We start from the raw sequence: 12,039 nt of genomic DNA on the forward strand, positions 1-12,039 counted from the left end.
TAGAGGGAAGAGGTAACAGGAGAAAAGGCAAATGGAAGAACAAGGGAGAGACAGAAGGCTGAATAGGAGATATGTAGAAAAGAGACAGAGGGGGAGATGCAGGAGACGGGGGGAAGGAAAGATGGGTGGGTGGGTACATAGGGAACACGGCAAGGAGAGGACAAGAGGGGGGCGTGGTAGAGAAGGCGCGGACAAAAGAACAAGCAACAAAAAGACGCGCGGCCGCGAGACGCGCTCTGTGGTGGGGGAGGGGTAGGAGCATTGAAGCCGAGCAGGCAACACTGAGGCGCAAAAGTGAAAGCAGGCAGGCAGGCTGGCGAGTGGTGTGAGATGTGCGCGCACCATGACGAGAGAGGAAGGCCATATGGCGCCTCTGTTCGCCATTGTGCGCGTAGCCGCACGCCAGTGGCCAGCCAGCTAACAGACCTAACAATCTCTGAAGCGCTTCCCCAAACGGATTGCATGGCGGCACGATGCACGTGATTGTGCGCGTGCTCGCCATGCAATCCACTTATGGGAGCACTTTGAAATGCCCCTTTTACAAGAGTCTCGCATGGCGATTGCGTAAACGCAATAGCTAGGCGAGACCTAAAAATGTGCAGTGCGCTGGTTCCACTCACTGGCCTTCTATGTCTCTCTTTTTATTGATGTCCTCTTTTCCTCGCCTTTGCCATTATTTTATTTCTTTCTCTACAATGCTCTCCCTCTTCCACTCCATCTATCACTCCCTTTGCTTTCATCTCTCTTTCTATCTCCTTCACTGTTTCCGTTCACTCTCTCTGCTTCCAATGTCTCACTTGTTTAATACATCTGTCTTACCTCTGTCTTTCTCTCTCCTTATTTCACCATTCTCTACTACTCCCTCGCACTTCCTCTATATTAGCCTCATATCTCGGCCTCGTCTGCACCTCTTTTTCTCTATTTCTCATGTCTTTCTATTTTTCATCCCACCGGCTCTACCTGCCTCGCTACTTTGTTTACCTGACCTGTCATTCTGTGCTTCCCCTTTCTATTTGTGCTATCTCATTATAACTCACCTCTCTTCCTATCTTATTTGTCTCTAGACCTTGCCCCGCGGGTTGGCACCTTGCTTACCAGCCTACATTTAAAACTGCATGCCAGGACTCTAAAAACAAGCATTGGCATAGCCAATAGATCTCGCCTTTGGGACCTTATACTTTTTAGCCATGCAACAGTTGATGTTATTGCACCAAGGATATTGTGCTGCATAACTAAATACTTATAAGGTCCCAAAAGCGAGACCTATTGGCTATGCCAATGCTTGTTTTCTGGGGTCTCTGAGTGTCTCCTGTGAGTATCGGTTCTCCTGGAACGGATAGGGGGCCCGGGGGCTCTTCCCCGTCCCTCGTATGCCAGTGAGTTCTTTAGTACTCGCACTTTCACTTAGAGCGCCCCCGCCTAACATAGGGTGTGCCAGTGCCTTTCTCGCCAGTCTCTGCCACTTGGGTTTCCTTTTCCTTGACTGGGGCGGAGCTTGGCTCCCACTCAACCGCCCTGGACTGCCTCTCATAGCTGACACCACACCCAGGCTGTCACCAAGAGCCTCTGTGGGGAGATGGCGCGCGCACTGCCGCCTGCGCTAAGTCACTGGGCACTCTGTATTCTCCACCCCAGGACACTTACCTAGTGCTCAACCGAGTTTGTACGGAACACGGTATATACCATTATTTAATAATACATTAAACCCACCACTGGATGATTCGAAACTCTTTTATTAACTGCAGGAAACTTTGCCAGCTGAAACAGTGTCCGCCTGGAAGTCGCCTCCCGAAAGTTCGTGAGAGGACAGTGAGCCCCTGAGAACCACTGCCCGACCGGCGAGTCCCCTGGGATCGGGAGTCAGCCCGTGGCACCGCCCGGAACCCAGTGTCAGCTGGGGAGTTCCCATAAGTAGCCCCTCCAAGCCCTCTTTGAAGAGGGTGCCCATAGAGGACCAGTGTGAGTAGAGGGACCCCCAGGTGCACGAGAACCACTTCCGGTACGTAGCCTCCACTTACAAGGGTCCGTGCAAGGCGTGGGAGTGCCTAGATCATGTGCCAGCCCGTGATGCCCTCTGGACCCCTGCCAATAGAGGGAGCCACTGAGTGGATAGCGACAAAAGAAGCGCCTCCTGAAGTGCAGTGCCATCTGAGGCAAAGCCTCAAGGAGCTGTACCTGCAGCGAGGAGTTCGCCCAAAAGACCAGTGCCAAGACGTCGCATACCCTGCCAACCTGTGCAAACACTGAAGCCACTGGAGGGCCGGTGTCAGAGGCACACCTTGAGACCCGGTGCCAGTAAAGGCTGCCTAGAGGGAGCTGTATCAGAAAAAGAATTCCCTGGCGGCCAGTGGCGAGGCTCTTCTCTCCCTGTCGCACGGGGCAGCAGCGGTCGCTCCCCTGAGGACTTGTGCCAGGAGAGGGTCCGCCTATTGGTGCCCCCGGTGCCCGACCGGTGGAGCCTCGTAGGGACACGAGCCTAACGAGTGCCCTCTCAGGAGCCGAGATGGTGTGGGACGAGAGGCTCGCGGCCCTCTTCCGGAAGAATCTCCAATCCACCCTGACCTACTGGAGCGTCTTCTTCAGCTTCGGCCTCTGCATCGCCTTCCTGGGCCCCACCCTGCTGGACCTGCGCTGCCAGACGCAGAGCTCCCTGCAGGACATCACCTGGGTCTTCTTCGCGCAGCAGTCCTGCCTCCTGCTCGGAACGGCCACCGCAGGACTCTTCAAGAAGACGTAAGGCGCTTTCCAACTCACCCACTGGCTCAGCTGTCTGCGCTTTTACGCACCACTTTCACCTTCTCCAGTCACTTCCGATTGTACGCACCTTTTCTTCTCCCTCCTCCGACTTGTAAGCTCCATTCCCCCCACTCAAGGCACTTAAGTAATAATGGTCTATGAACGTCTTCCATTTTTTCGCACCTCTTCCTCCTCCACGGACTACTTCTAACTTTACTCAGGACTTCCACCTTCTTCAATCGCTTACGTTTTTGCGCGCCTTTCCCAGCTTTGCGCAGCACTTTCACCTTCTCCTGTCACTTCCCTCTTATGCAGCGCTTCTCCAAAAAGCGCTTCCATCTCTCCGCCACCACCATCGCCACGCACCTCTTCCACCTCCACCAAGTTGCGTTACACGACGTGCTTTGTAGAAGTCACATTAGCCTCTATGCCAACGCTGCCTGTGACTGGACGTGTGACCGATGTCTCCAGCGAGTGCATGGCCACCGAGCAGGGTTCATTGACTGTCATCCTTATTATTATTATCCCCTGAATTTTACAGCCGAAGCAAAGATCTCTGCAGCAGGTGGTCAAGCCCACACCACATTTTAAAATGCAGCCACTTCGTGGCCAATTAAGTAAGCCAGACAGCTTTACTGTCACGTGTGTCCATGTTGCCAATTCCTTTGCGGCAGAGTTTTTCAAAGGTAAATATATAAGTTCACTCTCAGGCTCCGCTTTTCATGACTTTCCCCCTCGTGACCCGACCTTACACCTTCATTCCCAGTTTATAGATTCTCGTTCCCGAAATAAAGCATTTTAAATTCCGGTTCTGAATACAGCTTCAGCCGTCAACGTCTGCAAATAGTTTACAGCAACAGAAACTCCTCGCGTCGGCGCTAACTGCCCATGTGTTCCTTTGTACATCTTATGCACACACGCACGTGCGCTTTTCGAACCTTTCTCGAATCTGTGGCCTGGATGGGCTCTTTGGTTTTCGCGCCCTTCTTGTACTTTTAGTCAGATTCTCCCTTTGTTTTATATCCAGGCTAAGGCCAGTCTTTCGTCTGCTCATGGGGATATTTTGTTTCCGAATGCTAGTAGCGCGTGCTGGGACTTCTTACTCGGGGAATAGCCATCTAGGGGCAGATCAGCAACAACCGGCGATAATTATCGCTAAGCGCACTTAGCGCTAGGATAATTATCGCCCTAGGATAATTATCGCCGGCTATCGCTGGAGATAGCGGGCTATCAGCAACGCTTATCTCCAAAGCGACAGAAATCCATGTTAAAGCTACAAAACTGAGATTATTGCTGGAAATGCAGCGATAATCGCACTGTGACAGGCGATACCTTGCTGATAGGACAGGGTGGATTTAGCCATGTAATCCACCTCCCGTTGGATTACATGGCTAAATCAGCTTGAGAGCAGGCGTACAGGAACCTGCGTTAAGCACGGTTAGCGCTTCTTTTCCAGTCGCTAAGCAGGTTAGCGATTCCCTTGTTAATTGGAGAAATGTCGGTTAGCGACATTTCTCCAGTTATTTTGGGAAGGAACGCTCACTTTGCATCTCATTAGAGATGCATAGCTGGGTGTTGGGAGAAAGGGCGCTAAGGCAAAGGATTCACGCGATAGCGTGACCTTGCAGATACTACGATAAAATGATCGCCGCTTTTCGCCCAAAAACGGACGCTAAAGCGGCGATAATTTTATTGTGCCGGCTTGATGATATGCCCCTAAGTGTTCCATTCATCGTCGGCAGGGCCGCCTTTCTTGTTTCCAACCCTGTGGTTTGTTCTGGATGGAACCGTCGCACACTGCTCTGCTCCCTGTCTCGGGGCTCTAGGTAGGAAGGGCCTGGTTAGCAGAGGTTCTGACGGCCCGTGTTTGAAGAGATGTTACCATAAATGTACCCATTTCTTCCCAATACCAGAAAACGGGCCATCGCTTTTTCAGTCAGGCGGTGTCGTGAGGTGAGCCCCCGCTGCCGCCGGAGTCACTGAGCTGCTCCAAACACAGAGGGAACGAGTTACGTTTGTAGATTTATATAGCGCAGCGTATCAAATCACCTCTGGGGTATCCAGGCGCTGTCCATGTTCACGGGAAGATTAAGGGCCATATTATCAAGAACACGCGATAAATAACGCAAATCGCGCTTTGCTCGTTTTTCATTACCGCACTCTATCGCTGAATTACATCGCCGTGTTAGCGGCGTATTAGCAACGCTTTGCTAACAGGTGATGTACAATCCAGTGATAGACTGCGATAATGATCATTAGCATGTGAAATCCAGCGATGATTTCACAGCGCTAATGAAAAGCTTGGTAATAGAGGAGTGTGTACTTAACCACACAATCCACCTCCCATAGGCAATAATGCTAAGTCAGGTTTTATTCAGGCGTTAGAATCATGCGATGATGGGGGCTTAGGGCGCCTTTTGTCATCGCTTCGCTGTTCAGGGACAGCGTTGTTAATACTGCGATGTTGGTTATGCGATCATTTCACATGTTGTCCGAGGAGGGAACGCCTACTTTGCATCTCATTAGCGATATCTATCGCTATCTTGAGAAGTGTTGCAGATTCGTCCGCTAACATGCGCTAATGCATGTTAGCGACGCCTTGCTAATATTGAGATAATAAAATTGCCGCTTGTTCGGCGCTATGTGCCGAAAACGCGGCGATATATCTCTTAATTATATGCCCCCTAGTGATTTGCCCAGGATCACGGGATGCTGTGCCGACGCCAAGACTTGAACCGGATCTACTCCTGCTCTGGCGCTGCGCCACATCCACACCCTATATTACAGGCATTATTCCTTCGTAATGGTAGATGTTCCACCACTGGGGCCAGGCATGTAGAATCTACTCCTGAACTTATCTGCAAGGTTACATTCTGGACCAATAGCTAATTAGGGGGAAAGGAGGTACTTGTATACTCACATCATGTGGGTAGGTAGAACTGAGGGAGAAATCGCCCGAGGGATATTGCATCATCATCAACTAGCCAGACATAGTAGGGATGCTAATACAACAGGCATCTAACGCTAGATCTTTCCCAACAGGAATTAAAATGTTACCACAAGGTTTCGTCTATTCGCAAGAGGAATCACACCTTATCAGGAAGACTAGAATCCCCTTAAGGCGACAGACAGATGAGGGGAGAAGGGTACAAGTATCTCCTATTCAGTTGACCAATAGATTTTATCCCCTGAGTTCTCTAGATAATAATGACTGATTGGCCCCGTGCCCACTAATTTGTCGCGGGAGAGATATGATATAGACTGAAAGGGGTTATTACTCTGCTAATCTGGTTTCCTCTCTAGGTTCACCTTTGAAGGTAGTGAGCTGAAACATGGCAGGGTTGAGTATTGAAAGGGCCAATGAGAGGTGGCTTTGTATATGAACAGGGCAGCATAAAATGGACCTACAAGAAACTTAGGACAGAGAGAACTCCTTTTTTTGGATGGGTATACTTCCTATTTCTCCGCAGCTCTACAGTCACAATCGGGTAGAGCCAGACGTGCAACGGCCAAAGGGCTCAACGGGCTTCAGCCCCCCCAGTCGTGTGTGTCAGCCCAGGCTGAGACAGCTTCTCCCCACACCCACAGACAATTCTTGAGCTGCTGTTGGCTGGCTGGTCTGGCGTCTTAACTCAGCCACACCTATTTCACAGGTCCTTAAAAGAACATTTACTTGATAACAAGGCTTTGTTGTTTTTTCAACCTCTCCTAGAGCCCCTGCATCTCCACTCTGCCTATTCATTAAAGTTGCAAATTACTTTTGCTGCCACAGTGTGAGAATGCATTTCTTGAAAGGTAACTTTAGGCTTTGTTTTTTTTTGCAGTTTTATACAGCTCTAACTCACCCTAAGGTATTGAGGTACGTTTGCATGAGCACCAGTTACATTATACAAGGACACATTGCTGGATGTATTAGCCCACCCCCACCCCCCGAAATTTGGCTCTACATTGCTGGAAGTATTAGCGTCACCCCCCACAACATTTGCCTCTACATTCCCGGACGTATTAGCCCCCCCAAAAAATAAATTTGGCTCTAGTTGCACCCCTGGGTAGAGCTACGGGTGGCTTATTCACTCTGGTATCCCCGAGTATCCCATGTAACTCTACACAGATAGAAACAGGTTCTAGCTGTCTGCTGGCGATCCAGCTGGATTTTAAACATGTGCCTTCTTTATTGGTTGTAAACTTGTATAACTCTTTTGTACAGTCTAAATCTGCAGAACATTTGTTGGTTTTAAAGTCCTTCTTAAAGTCCTATGCGGACTATTAGGTGGAGATTTTAATATTCACTTGTGCCAGTCAGTGTGTCACTTAGACGATGAATCGTGTCCGGATGGCCTTAATAATTGCCACTTCGAGCAACTAGTCAAGGGGACCTGCTCAATGACATCACTGCTGACCTTAAACTGGCGCGCATTGTGCAATCTAGAGAGGAAGAGGACATTCCAACTTCTAAGGGTGGATGTTCCAATTCTATCATTAATTATATATTCATCTTGGCCTTTTTAGTTCAATTTGTGTTGCATTTTGAGGTCAAATAGAGTCGGTTTAGTGAGCACAACCCCCTATTTTAGATTTTGGAATGGAGAACTGGAGAGGCAGTCAGCTCTATAGTAGGACCTAGGAAGACTCATATCCGACCACAGGTCCAAGCCCGCAGATTGAAGTGAAGCAAGGTCCATTTGGGCCTATTTTTAAATAACCTCCACACTAAATGTGGCTGTGACATTAGACTTTGCTTAGAGTCCCTATTAAGTGCCATCAATGGAATCTGTGTGCATGGTGCAAACAGCCTGGTGAGAGTGGAGGGTAAACTTAAGCCTATGGGAGAGAAGTGGTTCGACCATAATTGCTCTAAAGCAGACCAAAACCTACTTATAGCTTAAAGAACAATTCCAGGAACAAGGGCAAAATCACTATTCAGAGGAAGAAATATAAACAGGCCTTAACGAATCGAAGAAAATAAATGAAAGAGCAAGCACGGGATCAACTACTTCAGGCTAATGTTTTAAAAAAGACTGCTAGTGTCTGGGAAATTGTTAACCGCCCCTTCTTTAATGGGGTCTCCAATAGCGTTTTAGATTGTATTACAATGCAAAGGTGTGGGTGCGCATTTCTAGGGTATATATGGAAATGTGATAGTGGATTTCCCCAATAGCACCCCGATATTGCCTGGAGGCGATTTTGATTTGATTTTCACTGAGGGGGAAGTATCAGAGGCCATTTCCACCATGTCAGAACAAGGCGCCTGGCCCTGATGGTATTTCTGCTGATTTATACAAGATGAGCCCCAAATTGTAGGATAAATAATAACTCATGTCCTGAATGCTTTACCATCCTCCTGGTCCAGGTCTAGAATTGTCCTGGTTTTTAAGAAAGGAGCAAGATCTGATCCACGATGTTATAGGCCTATACCCCTCATAGATCCCATGGTGTAGGTAATCGGGAGAGTGATTCTCTCACGTTAACCTCTTTGCTGAATCAAAATAATGTTATTTCCAATCTCCAGGGCCAGAAAAAGGCATTTGAGATGAATGTCTAAATTAACTTTTGACCATCGGGAAATACACAGTAGCCAATAGGGGCATGTTACATCTTGCTTTTATGGATTTAACATCAACTTTGGACAGAGTCAACAGAAAGAAACTTTGGCTTCTTTTTAGTAATAAGGGGTTGGACCTTAACATGGTCGATTTCTTGCACAAGTTACATTTAGATCTCATGTCAGCCATGAGGTACATTCAGACCGGGAGTCTCTCCCCACTGTAAGAGCGCACAGGAGGGTCAGACACGGTTGTAAGTAGGCCCCACTATTGTTTAAGTTATATATCAACAACTTGGGTCCAACATTATGTACTGCTTCAAGAGACATCCCCCAGGCTGGGACTCAGTTATTCCCAGCATTTTTATACACAGACGATGCCGTGCAGCTAGCTAGAACAGCAGGTGGGCTCCAGCATCTTCGTAATTCTTTCGTAGGCTTTATGAACACCCTAGATTTGAGCACTAATTATACTAAATCCCATGTTATGGTCATAGGACCCAAAAATAAAAGTCATAGGAAATGTTTTGGGGAAGGTACGGAAATTACTAGGCTTAAAGCCTTTTCCTTATTTAGGGATCCTCTTTGATTAAAGGAGTACATGAGCCACGCTAGGGAGGACAAAAAAGGAATACAATGACCAGAGATGTAGCAGCAATTTTTTATTTTGCTAGCAGATTGGGTGCCAAACATATACAGGCGCTTGTTAAAGTTTACCAAGACAAATGTATTTCCATTAGCCAGTTGTGGGAGCGACAACTGGGAATACAACGAGGCTACAGAGACGGTAACGGTCAGCCCCACAATCCACAGCCTCCTTCATTGTTCATGAAGTGCTAGGTGTTGGGTACATATCAGATCTTTGGCAATTTGGCTACTATTAAGATGGCTCAGGATCTGGATTAATCCTGATCTTGAGTTGAACCAGATAATCATAAAAGATTGTTTATCCTTGCCGAAGGGTAGTAGTATCCCGGGGTTCGGTTATATTATCAAGTCTGTAGTGGGAACGTTGGGATGTCCTGAGTTATATAGGTCCTCAGAAAGGATCAGAAGGAAGGGTTTCACTTTGGGTCAAGAAACATTTCCTCTCTGCTTTGCAATCCTAGAGAGAAGAAAGGTAGCTCTGTAAACCCTCAGTATGAGCATATATCTTATTAAAGACTCGCCCCTCCACAGAGCCTCACTTAGAAGTGATCACAATTACTTATCATGGTTTCCTTTTAACAAGATTTAGATGACATCTTTCACATTGGCTGTTTGCGGAACCGTAGGGGTACAATAATGTCACCAATTTGAGCCCCTGTAGTTGTGACAACTGTTCGATGCAAGATACAATAGGTTTTGTTATGTTTTGTGACCATTACTATTTGTTAAGATAACACTATATACATCCACTGTTAAGAGGGAAATGTTTTTTACAAGTAAGACCTGCCCTCATATACCTTTAGATGCTGTCGAGCCCTTTAATATGTTTTAATGTAGCTAGTTTTATAGCAGGGGCTGTTAGAACCAGAAAGAGGTGATTTGCACTGGCTTCGGGTCTCGGGACAAATCGATGTTATCTGGTTTTGGTCATGCTTTTTAACTGTGGAGAATATTAACTGGACTTTTTAATCTCTTATCTGCTTGTTAGCAAATCTTTTGAAATGTATTTCAACTGACACACTAGAAACACTTTGTGACCTTTTTGGAAATTATGTCTCTTTAACATTGTTTGGGGCTTTTATAGTTTTTAGTAACCAAATAAAAATATTTGACTGACTTGTGGTAAATAATTTAATTACCGGGACTTAATTTGATACAGAAACATAATAAAATAGCTCAGTAAATAAGAGGCAGAATCCGTGGTATTAGAGGTTCGGAATGGGCTTTATTCCAATGGTCGATTATATTCGGTTGCTCCAAGTTCCATCACCACGGAGGTTCAGGAAGTGAAGTACATACATTATTGACAAGAAATGACTTTTATAGAACATACATTACAATGAAGCGAATGCGGTAGGCGTAACAATTGATAAGGAAAATGACGATTCACATGCGTAACCGAAAATGGGCGTAATAAGGAGTAAAAAAGGAACATAATTGGTTATGATGTCATATATAGGTGGATCTATAAGATTATACTTGGCATAGATGCGCGCGCAGCAGCATGACGTGTGATTGACGTGCAACTAGGGGGTGAAGGGGACTTGACATTTAGCTCTACATGTGGAGACAAGAAGTCTGGGGGGTCAAGTCAACCTAATCCCAAATCATATCTAACATCCTATGTTTAAAGAACTATGTTATCCACAAAAGAAGGACTCTCGGACAGAATCTATTCTATACTGACTGTGCGTGCGTGTACAAGCGTCCAAGTGTCTATATGAGATGCAAGGGGCAGAAACCTCCCATGGTAACAGGGCTATGAATTACTTGCATGAGGACAGAGAGGCCGGGCCCTTTGCTTGGTAGCTGAAGGAAATGTTTACCTAAACTACTAGACAGGAATGCATCGGCTGAGGAGCGAAGCAGATAACTCGAAGGTGAAATACAGTTTTTGGCAGGCAGGCAAACCGGCCGAGGCAGGCACCGTTAGCCGCACAGGGAGTAGGACAAAGTTCATGGATACAGATGCGAGCTCAAACTGAAGCTGTCAGAGGCAGAGAGCAGAGAAAAGCTTGATGGCAGAATCGGGCCTACTCGCCTGAACTGCAAAATGGAGTAACTGAGCCATATAAAGCCGGTGGCCTTTCATACTTAGGAATGGAATATCCAGCCTATTCATGGCGGATCTGACAGAGGACAGGTTGACGGTGGACGCACATGTATTTGCGTCTTCATAACTGGAACTGGAGGGAACATACATGTACTTGTGATTCATACATGGAACCGTTGGGGTCCAAGATAGGGGACATAACTGATCAGAAAAATCCATATTTCCACATTCCCTCCTTGTCCCCTACTTGCCCGTTAAGAGATATCAATCTTCATCAATCCATTGATCTGTTCATATAACATCATTTGTTCTTCTTTCTTCTTCCGTGACGAATGAAATCTTGGTGGTGGAATACACGATGTGGCACACAGACCACAGATCGCTGGTCCACATTGTAGACATAGACAGCAACTGAATAGTATGAGAAGGCCAATACCTAGGAAAGATAGGACCTTCCATCCAAAGGTAGATAATACACTCCAAAACCAACCGGACCAAGTCCAAGTGCCTGGGTTCTGGTGTATCTGGCTTACAATCTTATGAAGGCGAGTTATGGCTTTATATACAGATGGCGAATTTTCTGGTATGAAAATGCAACAGCTTGATCCGATGACCCTACAAGCTCCGCCCCTATCAGCCAGGATGACGTCAAGGACAAGACGATTTTGAAGCACAACAATCCGCATAGCAGACTGCTCTTCTGTTAAATTGCCTAAAGCGGAAATAGTTTCATTCACTACTGCTTCAAGGGTTCTAGTTAATCTACGTATCAGCTTACTATTAGTAACAGTACCTATATAGGGAAAGAGACCTTTATTGAAATCTGTGTATTTTTCCCACGCTGTTTCAGTGTAATCAACTATTGGGAGATCTCTCCTTACTCTATTATTTACTAAATGAGTGTTTCTGTGATAATCAGGAGGAGCTAGAAAAACAGGTGGCAAAAGGAATCCAATGTAGCAAGTACCATCCCAATCTAGAGGCAAACGTACATATGCCGTCTGACCACATATGAAATAGGAATGGCGGAAAGCTCTAAATGTGGACTTGCCTTGATCAC

At 46.6% G+C, this 12,039-nt stretch overlaps 1 protein-coding gene across 2 annotated transcripts in view; it reads left to right on the plus strand.

Annotated features, from left to right (window-relative positions):
* Nucleotides 1-1,538: 1,538 nt before the first annotated feature.
* Nucleotides 1,539-12,039, plus strand: part of LOC146869225 (solute carrier family 60 member 1-like) — a 227,048-nt gene continuing 216,547 nt past the window's right edge. The window contains exons 1-2 of one of the 2 annotated variants that reach the window (XM_085644523.1): nucleotides 1,602-1,663; nucleotides 1,746-2,733. In XM_085644523.1, coding sequence (XP_085500649.1) covers nucleotides 2,504-2,733 — 230 coding nt within the window. In that variant the 5' untranslated portion in view covers nucleotides 1,602-1,663; nucleotides 1,746-2,503. Of the gene's footprint in view, nucleotides 2,734-12,039 lie in introns of both variants that reach the window. The other variant, XM_085644449.1, reaches the window with a different exon arrangement.

This window comes from Triturus cristatus, chromosome 1_1, assembly GCF_964204655.1.
Source record: "Triturus cristatus chromosome 1_1, aTriCri1.1, whole genome shotgun sequence".
Taxonomy (NCBI): Eukaryota; Metazoa; Chordata; class Amphibia; order Caudata; family Salamandridae; genus Triturus; species Triturus cristatus.